General features: G+C 40.8%; 1 protein-coding gene across 9 annotated transcripts in view; it reads right to left on the minus strand.

Annotated features, from left to right (window-relative positions):
- SMARCA2 (SWI/SNF related, matrix associated, actin dependent regulator of chromatin, subfamily a, member 2) overlaps window positions 1-22,530 on the minus strand; it is a 185,945-nt gene that overhangs the window by 131,829 nt on the left and 31,586 nt on the right. For all 9 annotated transcript variants that reach the window (XM_060102248.1, XM_060102240.1, XM_060102244.1 and 6 more), the window contains 5 exons: window positions 20,719-20,974; window positions 14,162-14,288; window positions 12,001-12,174; window positions 10,713-10,886; window positions 7,719-7,889 (listed from right to left, as the gene is read on the minus strand). In XM_060102248.1, the coding sequence (XP_059958231.1) occupies window positions 7,719-7,889; window positions 10,713-10,886; window positions 12,001-12,174; window positions 14,162-14,288; window positions 20,719-20,974 (902 nt within the window). The remainder of the gene's footprint in view (window positions 1-7,718; window positions 7,890-10,712; window positions 10,887-12,000; window positions 12,175-14,161; window positions 14,289-20,718; window positions 20,975-22,530) is intronic.

Below are 22,530 nucleotides of genomic sequence, written 5' to 3' on the forward strand. Positions count from 1 at the left end.
TGCAGATACTGTGATCTCATGAAAAATTCTGTCATCTTCCATTTCTTAAATACTCCAATATCTTAGCCCATTAACCTTTATGTGCCTCAAAGGCAGCCTAAATGAAAAGCTAGGATTATGTCACATTTTGTACATACCCAAGAGAGACAGAGAGAGCCTCATCTGCAAGACAAAATAGTCTAAAATTTCTCACATTTATAACGACCTTTTCGACAAGTGAAATCCTTAACATCACCTTTACAGAATCCTTATTTTAAAGTTATTCTGTGTGGTGTCATTAGAAGAAAAACAAATAAACTTTAGTCATTTCCTTTATCAAGACATTTAAGAAAATGAGCTTTCCTCCCCTGGGCTCTTTAGTTAATTAAAAATATACATAATGATACAGAATCAATATTAACTCCACTTTGTTTACTTAAGGCATTGACTGTGTAATACATTTTTGCTTCCCATGAAAACAACTCAGTTGTCTCTTGACAAAACAGCTTTTACAGAAAATGTTTAGTGGTGAAAATCCAGCCTTTTGTCCATACTGAGGAAGGGCAATTCCCGTAAATGTCTGAAATTTTAAAGTTGTTTGATAATTTTCTTGCAAAAAATACACGTATATAAGTATGCCAAAGCACAAGGCATAAAAAAATGTAGCACTTCTACCAAAGAGTAGGAAATGAAATGCTCTCCTTGGTTATGATTTCCCAAGAATTTAATTTTCTATTTATGCCACCCCAAACTGAAAATATTTACAAGCTCAAAAGAAATGACCATCATGGAAAAGCATCCCTATGTCTGGGCTAGGGATCCAGAGAACAATGGCAGAAAGGCTCAGAAAAGGGACCATCCCTGCTACCAGCCTCCCTGAAGATCTCATTTTTGGAATTCTCAGGCGCTATATTCAGGCAACTCTTTTAATTAATGGGAGAAAGTCAATTAATCCCACCATTCTTTCCATACAAATCAGAAATTAGCTACAAATTTGGCCAACAAAGAAAATCAGATGAGACCATGAATAAGCCAATTTCCAATATCTAGCTAGTGGAACTGGATCACTGTTTCAATGAATAGTACATTAAAAAGCTTGAAGGACCATAAATAACAGAATCAAAACTATTCTAAAGAATACTCTTCTGTGAATATGCTGTAGACTAGATAGGGTGCTATCTAAAAACTGCCTCATAATCGGGCCTTTCCATTACTTAAATTCCTCTAAACTAATTTTTAAATTTCTACCTGGTATCAAATTTGAGAAGCAATGTACTATCAGACTTAAGAAAGTTGGCTCTGGAATTAGATGAACTGCGTTTGAATGCCAGCTCTGTCACTAAGTGCAAGAGTACTTAGCTGTGTGATCTCGAGCAAGTCTCTGTGCCTTGGTTCCCTCTTCTGTAAAATAGGGACAGTAGTGGTCCCTACCTCATAGGGCTGCTGCAGGACTGGATCACTATTTCAATATGTACAATCCAATGTTACATGCAATATCCACTGAGAGTGTCAATTTCCACAATGTAAAAGAATCAATGATAGTCCGAGGGCTATTCTTTTATGTCTATATAAAACTGGCTATAGCACTGTCTGAAAACTGCTTCATAAGGTTACAAAGTCAGGGATTTCTGTCTGTTTTGTTCACTCATGTATTCCCAAATCTACAAGGGGTCCTGGCACTTAAAAGGCACTAAATAAATATTTGAAGGATGAATGAATGAATGCACCAAGAACAACACTTTCCACTTAGCATACATGCAATCAATTAACATTATTTTAATTAGGTGACAATATATGTGCAAGTCATAAAAGAGTTAAGTGCACACACACACGTTCCTCACTGAACTGGTGCTCTTTGAGACTTCCCTTGCGTGCCCTGTACTTATACCCAGTTCGGCTATGTTATTCTAGGAGGTGGAAGCCAGATGGCAGTCTACTCTACAGCAAGAGGTGTCAAGTTCTCCCATCATGCTTTGAATTCCTCCAGTTTGGGGACAATCTCTGGTTGGTATGCTTTCAGAAATCCATATTCTCACATCAAACTAGTGCTTAACCCTCAATTCTCTTCCCCTGCCAAAATTCCCTTTGTGTACTGCTCAAGATCAACTCCAAACAGGCTGTGACCGGTACTACGATATTGGAGTAGCCTGGGACAGACTCTGAGCACCTGGTGGGATGGCCTGCAGCTGATGTGGCCACGGCTGCCTGAGAGAGTTTCATATACAGTGAATCTGTAGCACGTGACTGCAAACACATCCTATCAATGTTGCCGGCTGATGCCTGAGCTTATTTCCACTGATTAAAACAAACACAAAAAAACAAAACCGACTGCAATTCATCCACTAATCAGGAATAAGGAACTCTGTACTGGCTTCTTCCTATCCACAAAAAGTTGAGAACTAATTACCCTCGTGGCGGGGAGGGAGGAATGTAATTATGGAATCGGATGTGAAGCAAATTACTGCTAACGAAAGACAATTTGGCTTCCCGGTTAAGGCCAATGTCAATTCATATCCTTCCTTTTGGAATGTTCATGAACAAAGCTATGTGCACAGCTATCCACTTTCCTTGCAGAGGCTGTATAAAATAATCAACAACACGGTGAGGAGGAAAAGGAACCCCCAAACATGAAAACACTGTGGAAGCTGAATTCAAGAAAATGGGCCTCACTGGGGTACTTTATGCAGAATACCACAACACAGGACACAAACAGCCTCACTCTGTAAAGAAAACAGCTTTGTACCAAATATTTTACAATCTATATGATAAAGTGAACACAGTTTATCCCCCAGCAGGTGTTGTTATAATATGCTGAAACTTCATTCAAATATGTTGGCATCTTAAAGACTCACTCTGCTTTGAGGGAAACCTAAGATTTTCAGAAACCACTTGGGTTACTTCTACTGTCACTTAAGAGGACCTGTGAGCATTAAGATAGGTGATCAGGCAATAAAAAAATACCCAAGAATATCAAATTAACAGGCAATTGCACATTACTTAAGTTGTGCCTTGCAGAGAAAACCAATTCCAACATTTTGACTCAAGTAACCGGTCAATCCAGTTAAGCTGGACTTTGATCCAAATTTCTGGTTTCACCCATTTTGACACTGAACTTATCAAATAAATCTAACCATCATGGCATTGTGTTCACCTACCTTTACAATAGTCACTACACTCAAATGCCCAGAATTGCCTTAGAACCTTTCTTTCACCTACAAAAATCTCCTTGTGGAGGAAAACTGCAATACGCTAAATCATCTTTGGGGAAAAGAGATAAAAGAATTGAGAAGGACTGGAGAGTAACTCAAATTTAAAATAAATGCCTCAGTAACATTACTACTTTGCATTTGATGCTCTTTTCACTGAAAATTATACCAAGGGGCTTTTCTCTAATTGTTGGCGATCTAAAAGAAAAAGAAAAACATATTTCCTATCACTATATTGATCAATACACTATGCCAGAAAGGTCCCCCCTCCAAAACGTCACAGATTCACGAATAACAGTGCTTGATGAGACAAAAAGAGAAAAGAATAAGTTTCAGAAAGAAAGACCATGATGAAAAAGACATTTGACACAGCACTCCCCCATGGATCCTCTATGTTCTCATTAGCATCATGGGTTTCCAAGAAATGTCACAATAAATACCAAGGGTGTAGTTCTGTTGGTATACACCCCAGTGAAAGATTTGGGGGAAGGGGATTAAATACTTTATACTTTATTTTTTGCCTGAAGTCAATAGCTGGGGAAGCTGAACCTCTTAAATGACCAGACTTTTCAGCAGTAGGTGTGTGGGCTAGGGGGCTGGCATGGGCTCCCAACCACAGCTTAAGGAAAGACATACCCTAAAACTCTGTAAGAAATACCTTATTGTTTGGATATTACAGGCCAAATAATTAGAAAATTCTCTTTGTAGGATCTGAGGAGGAAGAGGGAAGCAGAGTCTGCCAAAAATAAGAAATCCTCATTTCCCACTGCAGGCCTCCACAGCCAAGGAGCCTGTCGTTGTCCTAAAAGACATTCTACCTGATAATATCTAATTGATCCTCACCTAGAAAAAAATGGTGGCCATTTATTTTCTCAACACCACAGAGAACATACAGTAAGGGGAAAAAGAAGATTTTATTTTCAGAAAAACCTATAACCACATTTCAACAATCATGATCCTACATCTATACCACAGAATTGATTGAGAAAATAACTAATATTTACTGAGCACTTACTATGTCCCAGGGAGCATTCTAAGTGCTTTAGATAAACTTTCCTATGTGATCCTCACAACAAATCTAGGCTACAGGTCCTGTTCCTATCACCTTCTTACAGATCAAGAGACTGAAGCACTGGGTAATAGATCTCTTAACGAAATATCCTACAAGGGAATAACAGCAAATTAGTGTTCTATGTTTTCTTATGCAGTTATGAATTTAAGAGATTGCGTACCAATGTGCTTTAGACAGTAGTCCAATTTCGTAAGTTAGCACGTTCAATCCTATTTGTATACAATGCCATTTCAACCTGGAGTCCCCCAGTAGATATAAGAGAACTCGCATGGCAGAGGACGGAGACCTCCAGGTCATGCTAAGTACCCAGAACAGTGTATTCACCTTGTCACACTGCAGGGACTGCTGTCACCTAATCAGATATTTCAATACTTGAAAAATTATTCCTCCTCTAACACTTAAGTAGATACATCGAGCTTATTTCTTTTTCTTCCACTTCAAGGACATTAATGGAAGGCCAGGTAGAGATCGAGAAGTTTCAGAATGATTTATAAATGTATACTTCATAGAAGAGGCTCTAATGGTGAGAGGAGAAAAACTAAGCAAGGTCCTGAGAGGTTAAAGGAAACCCACTCTATTATTCACTAACACCAAGTAAACCTGATCAACTCCCCAAGAAAGAAAAAGGCCTTCTCTGTTACACCACGGCAATTCCTTAAAAAAATGATACACTAGTTTAACACTGAGTAAAAAAGTAGCCCTTTTCCAATTAAACTGCAAGGTCCACCATACTTATCTTTGACGGCACAGTTCCTGAAGTTCCTTGTATCTTGTCCTACAAGTGTTGCCACCAGTTCAATGGTATTAGTTCACTGAGTAAAGAAGCTTTCTCAAAACAAAGATTTAGGAATGCCTTACTTAATTAGAAAAAAAAAGCAAAACAAAACCTGCAGATAGGTACAGCATGATATTCACTTCTATGGGAAATGCTGAAACGGACAGCACAGAATTTTTAAGTGTCCACATGCAGGTTCCCTCCCTGACAGAGAAGCTGGAACAAACAATTCTCAATCATTCACTCTAATGGAGGGAAGAAGAACTCCAGGTAATCCAGAGTGTCAAATAATCAGCTTTTGAAAGCATCCATTTTCTTTGCACTTGAATTAAGGTACATCTAAAATTGGGTAACTCACTCTGAACTAAGTCTTAAAACCCCGTGAGACAGTTTTCAGGAAGGTCTAGGAAAGAGCCCAGTTTCTTTTTGTCCTTTCTTTATCCGAGGTCTCCCAGCAAGATGGCCCAGGAAGGAGATATGGCCTGATCTCCTTGGTCCTGCTGAGGGCAGGGGGAGCTCAGATGCGAGGCATCCTGAGAGCATGCCAGGGAAGAGGGAGAGGGCTGCTAATAAACTAATAATTCTGCACAGGGCTTCCCTGGTGGCGCAGTGGTTGAGAGTCCGCCTGCCGATGCAGGGGACGCGGGTTCGTGCCCCGGTCCGGGAGGATCCCACGTGCCGCGGAGCGGCTGGGCCCGTGAGCCATGGCCGCTGAGCCTGCGCGTCCGGAGCCTGTGCCCCGCAACGGGAGGGGCCACGGCAGTGAGAGGCCCACGTACCACAAAAAAAAAAATAATAATAATAATTCTGCACATTCCATCATGTGAGCTCATCAGTGGAAGATGCCCAGAGACAGCCACCAGGCAGACTGGAGTCGCTTGGGTACCTGTTATTCGTTTGCCAGGAAACCAGGCCCCAGTTTTACTCCCCACCTTCCTTCACAGCATTCATTACAGTTTATAATTATATACCTGGGTGCACATTTGATTAATGTCTGTCTCTCTCTCTAATTAATTAAGAGGGCAAGAGTGCTTTTCCTCACCACTTGCACTCTCTCTCCCCCAGCATCTAGCACCCTGCCTAGATCATAGTAAGTGTTCAGTTAATATTTGCAGAGCAAATACATGAAACAGAAAGAATAAGTGCTATTAGCAAACCTGAAAGCAGGAGTTTGGAGGTAGAGAGTCAACCTACAGATGATGCAGTGTTGGCAGCATCATGAAAAATACTGACAGGTTCCTGCTCTGTACAGATTAACATAAAAACAAAGGCATAATCATTACAACTCAATTATGTATCTTTCTTTGCCTGTGATGATATAACAATCTAATACTATTGCAGCAGTCCATTAATTAAAAGCCAGAAGCTCATATCTGAGCCATTAGCTTTTAATCACAAAGAAACACAGACTACGAACGGTAGTACTAAAAACACTAACAGTGACCTTTTTGTGACAGTCTCTGCAAAATATGCCTCAGGATCAGGAAAAACTAAAATGGCCGTTTCATGGGGTCCACCTATGGAATATGACAATTGTTATCTGCTTGCCGTGTGCCAACTTTAAGTCAGAAATTGGGAGCCGGAATTTTGCAAAGTCTATAACGCGACCTTGACAAGAAAATGAGGTATTCCTCACCAAAGAAATGTCGAAATGCAAGCCCTGACTCATCCCTTGTTCACCTTCACAATTAAGGGAAGCTATCTTATACTAAAGAAATCAGGTGCAGAAGGCGCCTTTTCAATCACTTATTCCTCCTCCTTAATTATGAAACAGGTATGAGAATTCAGGAGCCATGAAATTAATTATTTTTTGAAAAACATTTTGTTCAATTATTCAGTGCAGAAAAGAAATGATTAAATGCTACCAATCCTCAATCTTCACAATTCTAACGAAGACTTCCTGTTGATGTTTATACCTCGGCCAATCAGAATTGACCGTGAAAACAAAATATCCACCGAGAACTGTATTAGCAGACTACTTAAGCTTCAAAGAGGCTCTATATTTACAGGTCTTCAAAGGGAAGCAGGTTACCCTTGAATTGAGATATAGTATCTGCAGAGTAGAGATTCTAAATCTTACCCTTCGTTTCTCATGATAAATTGGATTATTTTACATAAGACTATCTACTGTTTTCTGTAATGACCTAAAACCCTGACTTGCACATTTACCTTAGTGTAAAACCGGGGCAGCTGAACTGAGCCAACAATCTTGGCATCGCTGTCTGTCCAAAGAAACAGGCTGAAATATGTTCTAAAAGTATCCCAAAGCTATCTCTGCCATCTTCCTCTGGCTCCTTTCAATCTGAACACAGCATTTTCGCCTTCATTTTCACTCCAGTTTCTTAACTCAGCAGTCCCCTGCCTCGCTGGCATGGCACTTGAGCAAACATTTCTTTGTGTCCATGGTTTTCCTTTTTCTACCGACCGTGTGTACTTAGTTTCCGAATGCTGTGTGAAACAGCGGAAATACGAACCAAATATACATCCTGTCCCTCGTGCCGCCATCTCCAAAATGTTGCCTAGTACACCTAGTACATCAACCCATGTATATCAGCAACGTTTGCAATATAATCATCTAAGTCTCCCATTAGTGTAGTAGGAAGTATTCATTAAAGGGCAAGATGTGCCTAAAACTGGTCGGCGACCACACGTTCCCCAGCTCAGCCACAGCCACTCAGGTGCTCACCTTCCTCTTCCTCCTCCTCTTCTTCTTCTCTTTGGCCGCCTGGGCTTGCTTGTGCTCCCACACCAGGTTAGTCAAGTTGGCCACATACTCATCGGTCTGCTGCAAAAGGTACGCTAAACGCCTATCTTTCTTTTGATCGATCAGTTTTCTATAGCCCTCTTCATCTTCAGCCTATTAAGGAAAGAAGAGCGTGATCAGAACATAATAAAAGTTTGCAGATGACACCTTTTTCCCTCCCCTTGATGGTCTGAACTTCGGTGGTCCGCGCAGCAAACTGAATGATTCCAGCCGCCCGAGTTCTCGCACCCTGTCTGGGACTGGGGAACACACGGAGGTACGATGCCTACGTCCCGGGACACCAGAGTTCACGGCAAGGTCAACACACATAACTATTTATGTGGTGTGATCAAGCACTCTGATCCAACTTTTCATTCTTTTGTGTTTCTTTAACTGCGCAAAAAGTGTTAAAATTTGAGGATTCACCATCTGAAACTTATTCTTAACTTTATATTTTGGAAAGTGTCAAATATAATCAAAAGTAGAGAAGGTAGTATAATCTCTCATATAACCAACACCAAGCAATAAAAATTAACTCCCCATGACTCCCGTTTGTTTCGCTGCAGCCCTTCCCCCACCTCCTCCCTGCAATCCCAAACTGGATTGTCCTGAAGCAAATTCCAGACATAATTGCTTTTCATTCATAAATATTTCAATAAGTACTTCTAGAGGCAAGGAACTGAATTAGGTTTTGAACAAATAACTTCTATTTCTTTTTTTTTTTTCAAATAACTTCTTATACTTAAAAGCATTACAAGGACTTCCCTGGTGGCGCAGTGGTTAAGAATCCACCTGCCACCGCAGGGGACACTGGTTCGAGCCCTGGTCTGGGAAGATCCCACATGCCGCGGAGCAACTTAGCCCGTGTGCCTCAACTACTGAAGCCCGCGCGCCTAGAGCCCGTGCTCCACAACAAGAGAAGCCACCGCAATGAGAAGCCCGGGCACCGCAACGAAGAGTAGCCCCCACTCACCGCAACTAGAGAAAGCCCGCACTCAGCCACGAAGACCCAATGCAGCCAAAAATAAATAAATAAATGAACTTATAAAAAATGTGGTTGATTGGGAGGGATTTTGGTCACAGGTCAGCACTGCATCATGGGCCCAGATGACTGGAGACAAGTCATTAGCACCTGAAGCCTGACAGGGCTGAGCCATAAAACAGACACAGTACTTCCCACTTCTACCTCCTGTTAAGCAATATTAGGAGGTTAAATGGAATAAAAACTGGTGCACTCTGGGTCATTTCCAGAGAAATCTTTTTATACATCCCAATAAAAGGACATCTCAAAAATATCTTCCTCACATGATGCAGGATAAAAGGAACACGCTGCAAAATCTTTAAGAGGCAGCTCCTTACAGAGAAGCTTAGGTTTTTCAGTCCAGGGGTGTCCCTCCAGCATTTGCCCGAGTAACAGCAGCCTCATCACTCCGTCTGGCTGCTGTCTTGCCCCATGGATGAGCATGAACCTCAAATGCTATTATAACTGTAATTGCTTTTGGTTATGGTTGATCTCACTTGAAGAAAGCATGATAAAAAAAAACACTTCAGTGTCTCTGTTATCTGTATATTCCATCATTTAATTGCAAAAATTAATGATTTGCAAATGCCTAATCATTAGTGTCAAGCCAATCTGTTACTGAAGTTCTAATATAGTTTCACTTCAGTTGGATCAGACAAATTTGACTGCTCCCTGCTCAAATACTATAAAATGGTCTCCCCAGCTAGTTAGCCATCTCTTGGTCCCCTCCCTCCCAAAAAACGAGAGGGAGGCAGGAGAAGGTGGTAAGATTTAGTAGACCCCGGACACAGAGCCTTTTAAAATATGGTGTTCACTCTCCGAAATCCAAAAAAATTAATGACAAAAAAACGCAGACTGTAATACCAGCCAGGAAGACTATGTCATTTGGAATTTTCCAGGGACATAATTATGGGTTGAGGCTAATGATTTTATCTTCATCCAATACCCAGGCATTACATCCCAGATAGAATTTGCAGGTCTCCTATCAGTATACGTTACACACGCTTTTCTAAAATCCACGGTGTGCTCTGAGGTCCGATTCCAAAAGTAAATGGCCAATAAACTCAAATACGCAGGCCAATGATATAAACCAATTCCTTCTGTGTTTATATATCCATTAAAAAGTAACAGTGGAAATGACCCATGAATAGCCTTTGACAATAACACGGCTATAATCAAAAAAGCAACATTTCAAAATTAACCTAAAAACCACTTTTTAAACTGTTAGAGAAAAATTTCTGCCAAAATTTTGAAGCACCAGCAGCTTCAAAAAAAGAGAATTTCTTAGATTCCAAGACATAACTTCATGAGATATTCATTCAAAACGACTTGTGTCATTAGTCTCAAAGAGGCAATGCTTTAAAAAGAACTGCCGTTTCCATCCTTCCAGGTCTGGTGATCAAAACTCCTGCAAAATATAGTACCTGCCTTTATGTAAAAAGCTATCATCTGGGGCTTCCCTGGTGGCGCAGTGGTTCAGAGTCCACCTGCCGATGCAGGGGACACGGGTTCGTGCCCTGGTCCGGGAAGATCCCACATGCTGCGCAGCGGCTGGGCCTGTGAGCCATGGCCGCTGGGCCTGCGCGTCCGGAGCCTGTGCTCCGCAGCGGGAGAGGCCATAACAGTGAGAGGCCCGCGCGCGCGCAAAAAAAAAAAAAAGCTATCATCTGAATAACAGTGCCACCCTAGGACATGGAAACACTATACTCATCAGTGGTAGCCCTAGATTTGTGGCACTGCACTGTCTAGGAAAGGGACGATATTTTTACTCCATCCCTGTGAAGTTCAAAGGAATGGATTAGTATATTTGATAAGCAGCTTTTACTCTCTCCTTCTACCACAGCATGTTTAACATTCTCAGCGCAGATGGCTGTGAGGGGAGCATGTTCCTGGGTTCCTGTAGGCAGGCCCCTTACCATCAATCTCCGCATTCTCTCCTTTTCGATCCGCTCGGTCTCCTTCTTCTGCTCCCTTTCAGTGTTGGCGTGCCAAGTGGCCACTGCTTTGGAAAGCTTCTGGATCTTCCCGGCCACAGACCGATGGTACTCCTTAAAATCTTTTGCATGTTGCAAAATACTGTTCAGGTATTCCTAAGGGATCCAAAGCGGGGAGAAGAGAAGGCTTAAAATTCAGTTCCCAACGTCATTTGAGGTTTCATCATAGTCCAGGGAAACTCTGTGTATTGAACAGCCATGGGGGACTAGAACCTATTTTAGGACAGGTGCCCTGGTGTGTCTCCATAGCTGAGGTGTGGGCTATGTGGTGGTGGGAAAGATGACCTCTCAAAGTTTGTTTTGGTGCCAGCCGGTGGAAGAGAAGCCTCCCCGGCCTGGAGGGTGTGGCCACATGAAAATGGAAAGATCAAAGGTTGAGAGAGACCTACAAAACAGTGATGATAAAATTTAAAGCAAATCACTCCCAGATAAACCTCAGGGAGATGGGTGTTTCCACTGAGAAGCGTGTTACAAAAGTAGTGTTTCTTCTGCTCTCACTTAAATACCTTAGAATTGTCCCTCAAAAAAAGTTTTATAGGAAGCTAAAATTGCCATACATCTTTTGTATCCACTTTTTAAATAAAGAAGGGGAAACTTAGAACCTTATTTACACTTAAGTCCAACACTTTTCAAAACAAGACTTAATCAAGGCACTAAATTAAGCATAGAAAAACAAATAAAATTCACGGGATTACAACACGAGATCAAATCCTACATCAAAATATTTCCAAATCCTTAGAAAGGAATGTTTTAAAATATCTGCCCCTGTGAAACCTTCAACTGGGCCCTTGAAAAGCCCAGGATACTATATTTGTATCTGTGATAAAAATAACTGTTTGCCCTCTTCTTTCCAAGTTCCCTCTTCCCCAGGACTTTGTTCTAGGAAACCCGCCTGTGCCTACCCAGTCAGCAGCATCCCATGGGGTTATGAATATGACACCTGATTGGAATTCAGGAAGCAGGGTCCCCCCCACCCCCTTATCCTGTACTGACCGTTCGCGTGTCCTTGCGGAGGTCACCTACCACTCTGGCTGGGCCTAGGTTTCCTCATCTATGAAATGGTGTGGTTGGACTACGTAAGCTCCCAGGATCCTTTCTGTGATGTCCCCACTGCCCGCAGTTGTCCATTTTTCAGTGGTTCTGACTCCGCCCAGTTTCTTGGTTAGCACCTCTGTCAACGGCGGGGCACCCAGAGCCCAGGCCCAAGTACCTGGTGCTTCTGCCGACGCTTCCTCTCCTGCTCGATCTTCTGCTGCTTCTCCAGCTTCTCCGTCATGCGGGCTTCCCTCAGGGTCTGGCGCTTGCTCCGTTTGTATGCTTTGGAGTTGAGGGCCGTCTCCAGGGTCGTGTCCCGTCGCATGCAGGCCACTACCTCCTGTCTCAGCTGTCAAGAGGGGAGCAGTTAGAACAACTCCCCAAACGGAGGCCAGACCCCCGTCGTCCCCTGCCCTCCATTTAGTGGAGCCGAATGGTGACTCCCTGAGTTTCTCCATCACAGCTGGCCTTTTAGTAAACAAAGGGACTACATCATGCTGAATGTGCATGGTATTTTCAAAGATGCTCTAAGTTTTCTTTCCAAAAAATTCAGAGAGGAAGCAAGTACGGCACTGTTAACAGTAAAGAAAATAAATAAGTGAGTAGAGGATGTCTTGGCTTTTAAATAAATTGATTCACTCTATTTAATTATCCTAATGATATTAATTAGTTAGTAAGCTTTTTACATTTTTTTACTTCATTTTAAGTGCCATGCTAACTTTCTCTTTGCGCTTAAGGACTAACGTGAACAATGCTGGGCAAAAAAGAATAGAAGAATTACTTCCTGCTCATGTGAAGTAGCTGCAGATATGCAAACAGTGCTAATTCATCATCTCATGTAAAAGACAGGAAATACTAGTTTGGGCTTCCTCCCACTCCTAATAATGATATTCTTTGCAAGATACTTAATTTTTTTTTTTTACTGTATTATGGACTTCTTTTAGATCAGAAATACAGTATTTCATTCATATTGTATGTTACGTGGTGGTAAAAGGTGGGGGGTGGAAACATGCACTGAAATAGCAATTCGACCTAATCTGAAATCAGCATCTATTACAGCTAATTTTATTGGAAAACTTCACAGATAACAGATTTTTCAATAATATGAAGCAAAAATCAGAAACCAATCAGAATCCAGCATAGTGAAGCTAATTTGAATCTAATCTTATTCCCGAAAATACTCATTTAACAAAATTTTATTAAACAGCTTATCAAGGCATTTTATGAAGTTACCTGTAAGAAAGAAGCAAATGGAGCAAAGAAAGTTTTTTCTTTTTTTTCTCTTTCCTTTCTTTTTTTGTTTTTAATTTAAGCTCTAATCTACTCTCACAAACCTACGGTCAAGTAGCTGCCAGCCACCACGATGCCCCTCTTGTGATATTATAACCAACAAGGCAAAACGTATTTCCAAGTTCATATGACAATAGCAAGAGGGTTGGCCTTGTGATTTTACTCACTCACATCCTCCAATAGACCAAGTCATGTAATTCAGTACTTCCAAACTACTTTCAGTCATTAATTATTCATCCTGCATGCCCCGAGACCTTCACCAAACAAGCCCGTCTGACTGGCAAGGAAGCATTCCTTTTCCCCTTTGGCTAAATGCCGCTGTGTGACGACCAGGAGACCTGAAGCTTTGGGGTCCAGAAGGCAAAACTCGCCAAAGTAAAAATTAGCTCTGCTTCATTCCACTAGTCTCCTACTGATTTAGCAATTATAAAAGAGATTGCTATGCTAGCCTTTCTTAATCAGTGACTACTAAGACCATAGCAAGAACAATAGATACTAATTCACTGGTAAGTCAAATATGGGGGTCTGATGTGATGAAATGCTCCAAAAGTACGTGTTGACGAATAATCAACAGTTACACACCAGTTTTATGTATTTCTATAAACAATGAGCTATTAATTTAGTTGAGTGGCTTTCGTATTTGTTAAAATGATTTTCATGGTCACGGCTAGGATTTTACATTTCTCTTTACAAAGAAGCTCTGATCTATCACCTTCCTGTTTTTCTTTGAAACCATAAAGGCAAACATGAGCTATCCCATCTATTCTCAAGGTTTCATCTACAGTAACAAAATGCCGTAACTCTGACTTTGGAAACCATAATATGGAAGAAAAAAATGTCTCTGATGTACAGAAGAGAAAACTAGAATAATAAGCAGTTAGTCTTCATTACTTTTAGCTCTGTGCTGCTGGTCGAAAAGATACAGTCTTTTACTAAGTTTATATCTTTATAACAATATTGAACGACTTAAGGAAACACACAGATCACACTCTGGAACAATTATATTTATTTCCTGCACCTCAGATGTGCTGGGGAAAAGGTATTACCTGACGCTGGAAATTGAGTAACCGAAGTGCTTTCAGTTCCACGGTTGCTTTGGTTCGTAAATCTGGTGGCAAAGAGCCAGGGAGATTTTCCAGTTCCTGTATCCTATGGGCTATGCGAGCCTGAAGTCTAACGGAGATAATAAAATGGGGGAGGGGGAAAGTGGAAATATACATTACAGTCTGGTCTTAAATGATAGACAACAACCTTAGGTTTAAGTTCACCTTCCAGATACTGACGGCCGATTTCTGATACCCAACTAGATTATCTGATGTTAAACAGAGAAAAGCTATCTTTGCATTAATGCAGACAGGTGCTATATTACTTAACACTTTGGCCTTCTTCACAGCCTCTCTCTAACAGCCAGGAAGGAAGGCTCAGAATACATCTAGGAGGAAAGTCAAGCCCCATGGCTCCCTCCAAAGAGAGAGAGAAAATGAGACGGGAAAATTTGACTTGCTCCCGAACGCCTGGCCAGCCAGAGTGCAGAGCTGAGACAACGGAGTTCTCTTTCTAACTTCTAGTTCTGTCCTAAGGCAACGGGGCCATTTGCCCTCCTTGCCAAGATGCTGACGATGACAGCCAGTAAAGCTGAGTGAACAAGAGCAGTTTTAGGTGCTGAGGTCACAGAAACCAGCCAACCCAAAACATTCAGAGAGAGAGAGAGCGTGCTACTGGCCACAACCATTTCCTCTGCAAGCAGTGCTTGCTTGAGAAAAGAAAAGGCAAATTAGGCATTTTTAAAAATCAGGTTTGGAGCAGCAGTAGATAGTAAACAGCTTTTAAAAACTAAAAGTTTCCAGAAAAGGACTGTCAGGGAGTCTCATTCTGGGCATCATCAAAAAATAGAACTATAGGTACTTCCTCACAATAGTGGCAGAATAGAAAATAAAAGACTTGCTACTTTATTCATTTGGGATACTATTACTGTTAGTCATAGAAACTGGTTTTAGGGTTCACCTGGATCCTACTCTTACAAATAATTACATGCCATCTAAATCTATTTTTAGAATGACCTCCCCCGAATTTGGGGCAAAACTATCTTGGAATAGATTTCGACGAAGAAAGAACAGTAAAAGGTAGTAAGTTAAACTAAACTAATAGTAACTACACTAAGTTAGGTGCATTTAAAGCACAATTTAATTGTCTCTCTCTCTCTCTCTCTCTCTCACACACTCACACACACACACACACACCTCTACAAGGTAAATGCACCATTTTATTGAAGAGAAAACTGAAGTTCAGACATATTAAGAAACATGTGGACTTCACAGAGCCAGTAAAGGAGAGAGCCGAGGCTGGAACCCTCACTGGCCTGACACAAACACCACTGCAACGATACTGCAGATAATTAAAATATACTTCCTAACTGCAAACTCCCTTGGAACTCAACTATAAAAATTGATAAAGATTCTGTTAAAAATTAATATTATGCTTTTTTCAACCTTTATGATGCTGTCTGTTGATATGAAAAAGTAAAACCGTCTGCAATTTAGATGCTGCAAAATATCTTAATAGTTCATATAGCCCAAATATCAAAATGAGGGCGTTTTAAAAAACTTAAGAGTAGTTTGCTTTGGTAGAGAAATAAAATATCATCTTTTTCAAAACTTTAAAAATGATAGGGTAATGCATCATTTTTCATTGACTTCATTGACAATAATATTCTGATAGATTCCTCTTTTATTTGGTATATATGTGTTATGAATTCTGATTTACTAAATGATTTATCGTCATAATGTGTTATTACTAATATTATTGTTATTGTGTGTTATTTCAACTACGCATACCAACACAAACAATAGTACTTTTAAATGGTTTAACCATGCAACAGACTAAAAATGTGTTAGTGCAAGCAACAACAATAAACTTTCATCAATTTATTCTCTTGATTAAATTGTTCAGACTCTCCCAACTTTTTTCCACATTCCTTTTACTATTGATACTCATGGGATTCTCATCGCAGTTTAAAATTTTTCTTTGTATGAAACAAACCTTTACTTTCTTTATCCAATTCAATTTCTTAAAATACGCACATAACCAAAAATTCCCAAATACAGCAACAGGTGATGGATCTTAACAATTAGGATATTAAGAGAAAAATCTATTACAGATTCTTCTCAAATACATAATTTAAAGGGAAAAAAACTAAACCAAGATAATTTTACTTGTGTAGCGTTAAGGCCATACTAAAGGAAATTTAGATACTACAGCAGGGTGAGATGGTTATTCTGCTTCCTTGGTTCTAGATTTATTGCAGACCCTTTTCATTTGACTATCCCAGAACTCAAACTATCCCTTGGTATTGTGTTTTACTCTGTTTGACAAAGTGGGTCAGGTGCTACATTAGAAAAATGGCTGCTTTTTCCTTAATCATCTAAAGGACTATGGAACTAGGCCTAAATAAATAATCTTAGGACAACCGGGCTGACCGTGTAGAGACTAAATCACACTGAACCAGGAGGGGGGTAGTTGGAGAGCGGAGAGGAGAAGTAGGGAGGTGGGGAGGTGCGGAGTCGGGTAGATGGAGCCTTGGCTGACTTGGGCATGGGAGGGGGTGAGGGGTTGGGAGGGGGGCACTTCTTCCTGAAATGACTGCTTCCCCAAAGGGCCTAGTAATTTGTCAGTGAATTTCAGATTCCCCAGCACAAAAGAATCTTTCTTTTATGAAAGGGAGGCAAGAAGTTCAAAGTGCAAACGTGCAAACTATAGGAGAATAGGAAGGGTAGATTTCAAAGTAAAATTGTATGCATTCGATTCAGCACACGGTGTGTGTGTGGGGGGAGTAGCAAAGGTACAGGAGGGGCTTCTTTTTACGTAGAGAATGTTATCTGTGTGTGTGTGGTGGTTAATAGAAATCTTCATTTTAAATAACGTGCCTCTCCAGACAATTTCATCTTCCCATCAGTGGGATTCAGCAGGTAGCCCGATAAGGAGATTCAGGATTCTAAACTTCCCGAAACAACAACAGATGTAATACTGCATAACTGCGGGAGACTCATTTAGGGTCCTCACGGGTACAGAAAATTGAAGCAGAATTAGGTCGCTCAGGTTTTTCATACAGATTGAACAGTAAATCAAGAGGGCTTACTGTTCTGACAAGAAAAAGAGTTCCATTAAAGGCGACAGATATTTGTTCAGGTCCAGAGGAGAAGTTTATGATTCCTGTAGGAGAGTTATTTGAACAGAAAATGACACTGGTACATTTTGTTCCTTCCAGGAGCTGAGTGACACTTTTTTAAAAAGCGAGAGAGGGAGACTGACTTTTGGCAACTCTGCTGATGAAGTGGCTCTTGGTGATTTCTAAGAAGGAATTCTCAGGGCTGTAATGGAGACCAGGGCAGGACAAAAAACACGGTAAGGGACTATGCTGGCTTCCTGAGGCAAGGAGGCTATACTACTGTTTTCATACTAAATTCTGACTTGATACCAAAGAGGGCTCACATAATTCAAAGATGCTCTTCTGATATAAACTCCTTTCAAGGTGAAATATATTTCTTTCTCATGCAAACATCTGTGTAATTTACATGCTAACATGATAATTTGTGGAGCACTTCTGACCAACCCTCTGATCCTAGATGGAAGAACTGAAGTTAGGCACATTGACAGGGCCAAAAAAGCATGCCAAAACACAAAAAAAAAAAAAAAAAAAAAAAAATCACTGACACTTACTACAGAGAAAAGCAGTACAGTTCCATCATGAGAAAAAGATGGTCTAAAAGAAAGGATCCAATTTAAATGAGAACAAAATGTTTTTAACTGAAGAACTTGTATAGATCTGAGGCAAAGTGTTCATATGCAGAAACTTATTTATGCTATTACTGAAAAAAGAAGATCAATTTGTCAAAATTCTGATTTTATGAGGAACAAGAAAAAGCAGCCAGGTGACTTAAAAGTAAAAAAAATTAAGATTCTGACAATTTACTTTCAATTTTCATAGACAAGGTAAGTGATATTACAACAGTCAAAGAAACGAACATCTGTTAAAGAATTTCTGACAGGTGATTTTTGCTGAAACCAAGTTTATGAAATTATAAAAGAGACTTTTTTAAAGACCTTGCTCAAATCCTCAATCAGGAGACAAAGATACACTGGACTCTTCCTATCAGTGCTAAATGGAAGTAAGCCGTTCCCTCAAAGAGGGGCAGGAGGAAAAGAGTTTTTTAGCTGTCTTTTACAAGTGCCTAAGGGACTTAATCTAACCCTTTTTAAGGGATAAATATAACTAATCTCTGCAGCTGGACAATTTATCTTCATATAGGCAGAAGCCAGCTACTGCTCTATAACTGAAGAAGACAAAAGATGCCCCTACAAAACCCTGCCAGTGTAAACCTTAGCTTCTTCTCAAGATGGCCACGGGAAACTTCAGGCCAAAAGACCCACCAACTTTTTGAACCCAGGCTTGCCAAATCAATCACTTCAAAAGCCAGGCGGCTTAACAAAAGAGGAGACATTTATCAAGTAATAATAATAAAATGAAAAATAGCCATTCCACCACCTTCTGCAATGCTTATCATTTAAAAGATACTGATAGATACTTTTTTTTTAATTGACACAGGTGTGGAGGACAAAAGCTTTCCACACACTGGAATAGGCTAAATAGTACCAATTAATACTGAATACTTTGGGAGACCATCCATTAAGATCATTTTCAAAAAAAGTGCTAAACTGAGCTCATTACAAGAAAGGCCTGCAAATACAATTCTGGTAAAAATGAAAAAAGAAGGTTTAGGAGTCAGTAAGCATGTACACGCACACGCACACACACACACACACACACACACACACACAACATAGGATGAATAAGGGGGAAAAAATCCGGATGTATTTCTAGGTATAGTGTCTGTGTTATGAGGGTAGTTCACGTGATTTAACAAAGGGACTGGTAGCTCTGTACCTGCAAGGTGGGAAAAAAAATTAGCTCTTAGGAAGTCAGAATTTCAGAGTAACCAAACGATACCCCTCTATCTCATTTACTGTCTTAAAAAAAAAAGACTTTTGACTTTTTTATTCAATAGCAACATAAAGGACTGCATATGAATACAGTTTTTCTGCCCCAGATGAGTACACAGTGCTAGTATTTGACTTTTATACCACACTGCGATTATTCACCCAACAAATCTGCCTATCAACACTGAAATATCAATTGATGATGGGTATCTAGCTCTCTAGGGATATGTGAAAAGCTGAAAACAGAAACATAAAAGCTCTTAATTGAGGATTAGTAATAGCAGTGAGAATAAAGTTATACTCTTCATCCAAAAAGGTACACACATTGAATGGCAAGTTACTGTGATTTCTTTCAAAATAACTCTTAAAGCTGGTAACTTAGTATTTTAATATAATAACAGACAAGTCACGTGTTTTCCAATAAAGAGTAAGGTAATGTTTTTAAAGGGCTCCTAGACATTATTTACTAACGTTCCCTATAATTTTTAAACCCTAATTGTCTTTTACCTTAAATCATACTTGGGAAATAATAATAATAGCTAATATGTATAGAAAGTCCTTGTATCATTTTATCTTCTCCCTACAAAAGATACTATAATACCCTCTTTTAACACAGGAGGAAACTGAGTCACAGAAAAACGATGTAACTTGAGGAAGGCAACACAGCTAGTTAGTGGCAGAGCATGCTTTCTGGCTAACTCCCAAAACCGTGATCTTCGTTTCATCTTATCTTGACTCAGTACTTACTGGACTCTCTTTTTGGTTGACATTAACCATGTACATCAAGGATCTGCTAACTACAGCCTGTGAGCCAAACCCTGCCCATAGCCTGTTCTCATAAATCAAGTTTTACTGGAACACAGCCAACACGGCTGCTTTCACACCATCAGGGCAGAGCTGAGTAGTTATGACAGAAACTCTAGGGCCCTTTACAGAAAAGGTTTGCCAATCCCTGATTTAGATAAATGTGCCAAATCAGGTGAAAATGAAGTTTTTGGAGTAAGAGTTTAAATAGGGACCCCATGTGAAGACACTTACATAGGGCCTAGCCCAAAAGCTAGCCCAAGCCACAGACCAACAAATGCATGAACTCAATCAAAGAAGACATGATATCGTGCTACTGAAGTACCGCTTTAGTATCACTAGATGTGTCATTAACCTGAAGGTTAGGCCAACAGAACACTCAACATCTAAGCCACTTACAGTCACCATTCAAGGACAGACTGACAAACCAGAAGGAAACTGCATAATCTAAGTGTGGGCTGGCGGCCTTCTTGGACCTTTAGGAACTCTGGGCTGGACTTTTGATCTTGGCATGTCATAGGGGTGCATAAAAGTTTTCTCACTGAATGAGTGAAAAGCACAGTCCTGGGAACCTAGAACCCCCAGAAGAGGGTCCTCACCCCCACCCCAGTGGCAAAGAAACTCTTCTCTTGAGACTTTGTTCTAAAATCATTCTCAAGCCTGAGTCTTGGCCTCTGCAATTTCCCTTAGGCCTTCCCCTGGTCCCACAGAAAAGAACGACCACAACACCAGGAGACACCGGACCCCCTAGGCTGGGTGGTACCTGCCAGAACACAGCATCTTACCCCCGGGGCAGGTGCATTACCTGTACTCCCGCTCCTGCAGAATCTCCACGGGGTCCAGGCCCTGTGGTTTCTGGATGGGGCTGATCCGGCTCTGCTTCTGCTGCAGCTGCAGGATGGGCGAGGGCTGCCCCGGGGTTGGCTGTGGCACTGAGGGCCCGGGCACGGCGGCCGCGGGCGGCGGCGCTGCTGCAGGGGGTGCGGGCGAGGGCCGGCCGCTGGGCGCGGGCACCGGCAGCTTCTGTGGGGGGCTCGGGCCGCTCAGCTCCGGCCCCGGGCCTGCGGGACAAGAGCGACATGGGCAGCTCGGGAGGAAAGGCACCCCGTGCCCGTACCCGGCCTGCCCACTGCCCCCTGGGAGCCCGGCGATGGGGACAAGTAAAGGTCTCATGAGAAGAAAGCAGGAGGGAAGGGAGGAAAATGAGGAAGGCGGGAGGGGAAAGGAAAGGGGAAAAAGAAAGGAAAAAGAAGCTGGTATCTATCCCAAAGGGAAATGGCCCAAACATGACTCTTAGGTAAGAAACTGATTAAGGAAGGGACAGCCAGCTTTTAGTGTAGGTCTACAGCGGGTTTTTAAAAATAATTCCAGGTGCATTCAGGGTTCTGAAAAAGCAAGGGAGTCACCCACCAGTCGGATGCAATTTGGGTGTGGTCCCAAAATCACGTTTCACAAACTACACCACAAGCCCCCTCCATCCCAATGTGGAAGAGCCCTGCTGTTAGAACCCATGCTTTACAAGTACAGGCAGCAGCTCGCCAGTCCTCTGACGTGAACTAAAAGGGGCACGCATTTTCCCTAAATGACCTATAAACTGTATTTCAGGCTTCATCAGTGCATCTAGGGAACTTTAATTTTTTACTACATATTAGAAGATATTTCTGAAAACATTCAGTGAAGGGGGCAAAAAGAATCTGCTCATTCCACGTAAGAAAACTTAGCAAATATTAAGATTCAAGAGAGCATTTTTCTCATGTTATCAGAATAAAGGGATACGTAATCATTAAGCTTATCAAAATGCACTTAAGTTAATTTAAAGCAATTTCCCACATTAAACTTCAGGAGTTTAAATTGATTGCTAGGTCTGGACCTAAAATAAGAAGTGTTCCATCTTTCCTCTTAGGTGAATTTTTACTTACTTCAAAGTTATAAATAAAATTAGTGATGCTACCAGAGGGGTTAGTAAATTAAAAAAAAAAAAATCTCAGTAAGCAGATGTTAAAACCTCTCATGGGCATTCTTCCAAGTGTTTTCTATATCTTTCTGGAGAAATATTAAAATTATTAAACGGTAACAAAACTAATCATCTCTATACTTCAGAGCGACTTAATAATTCACCATACAAAGACATACATTATGAAAAAGTAGACACATTTATTCAATTTCCAGCAAACACCAGTTAGAAGTGGGCTTAAATGACAATGCAAGGATAGCAAACATTCTGACAGGAGGAATCGGAAGAGTTAGAGGAAAGTGCTTAGGAAACTACAGTGTGTGTGAGTGTGAGTATATATGTGTGTGTGTGTAGTGTTGTTGGTCTTTTGTTCACTTCCTTCTGAAATTAGGTAAAACTTTCCCAAAGACCTAGGGCTAGTTAAGACTTCTTGAGGTAATCTGTAGCCCTTGTTCTAGGACTGATGAAAAGTTCTGGAGGGAAAAATGCATTTCTGTTTTTTTTGTTTTACGCCCTGTAGATATACTATTATAATAAAGAGATTCTTTTCAGCTAAGTACCTTCTGATTTTTTTTTCTGAATGGGAGGTCTTTTACATAATGCATAGCTTTTCATAATATTTCAGATTTAGTTTCTTTCATCCATATGTAAGAAACCAATTTC

This window comes from Mesoplodon densirostris, chromosome 6 (assembly GCF_025265405.1).
Source record: "Mesoplodon densirostris isolate mMesDen1 chromosome 6, mMesDen1 primary haplotype, whole genome shotgun sequence".
Taxonomy (NCBI): Eukaryota; Metazoa; Chordata; class Mammalia; order Artiodactyla; family Ziphiidae; genus Mesoplodon; species Mesoplodon densirostris.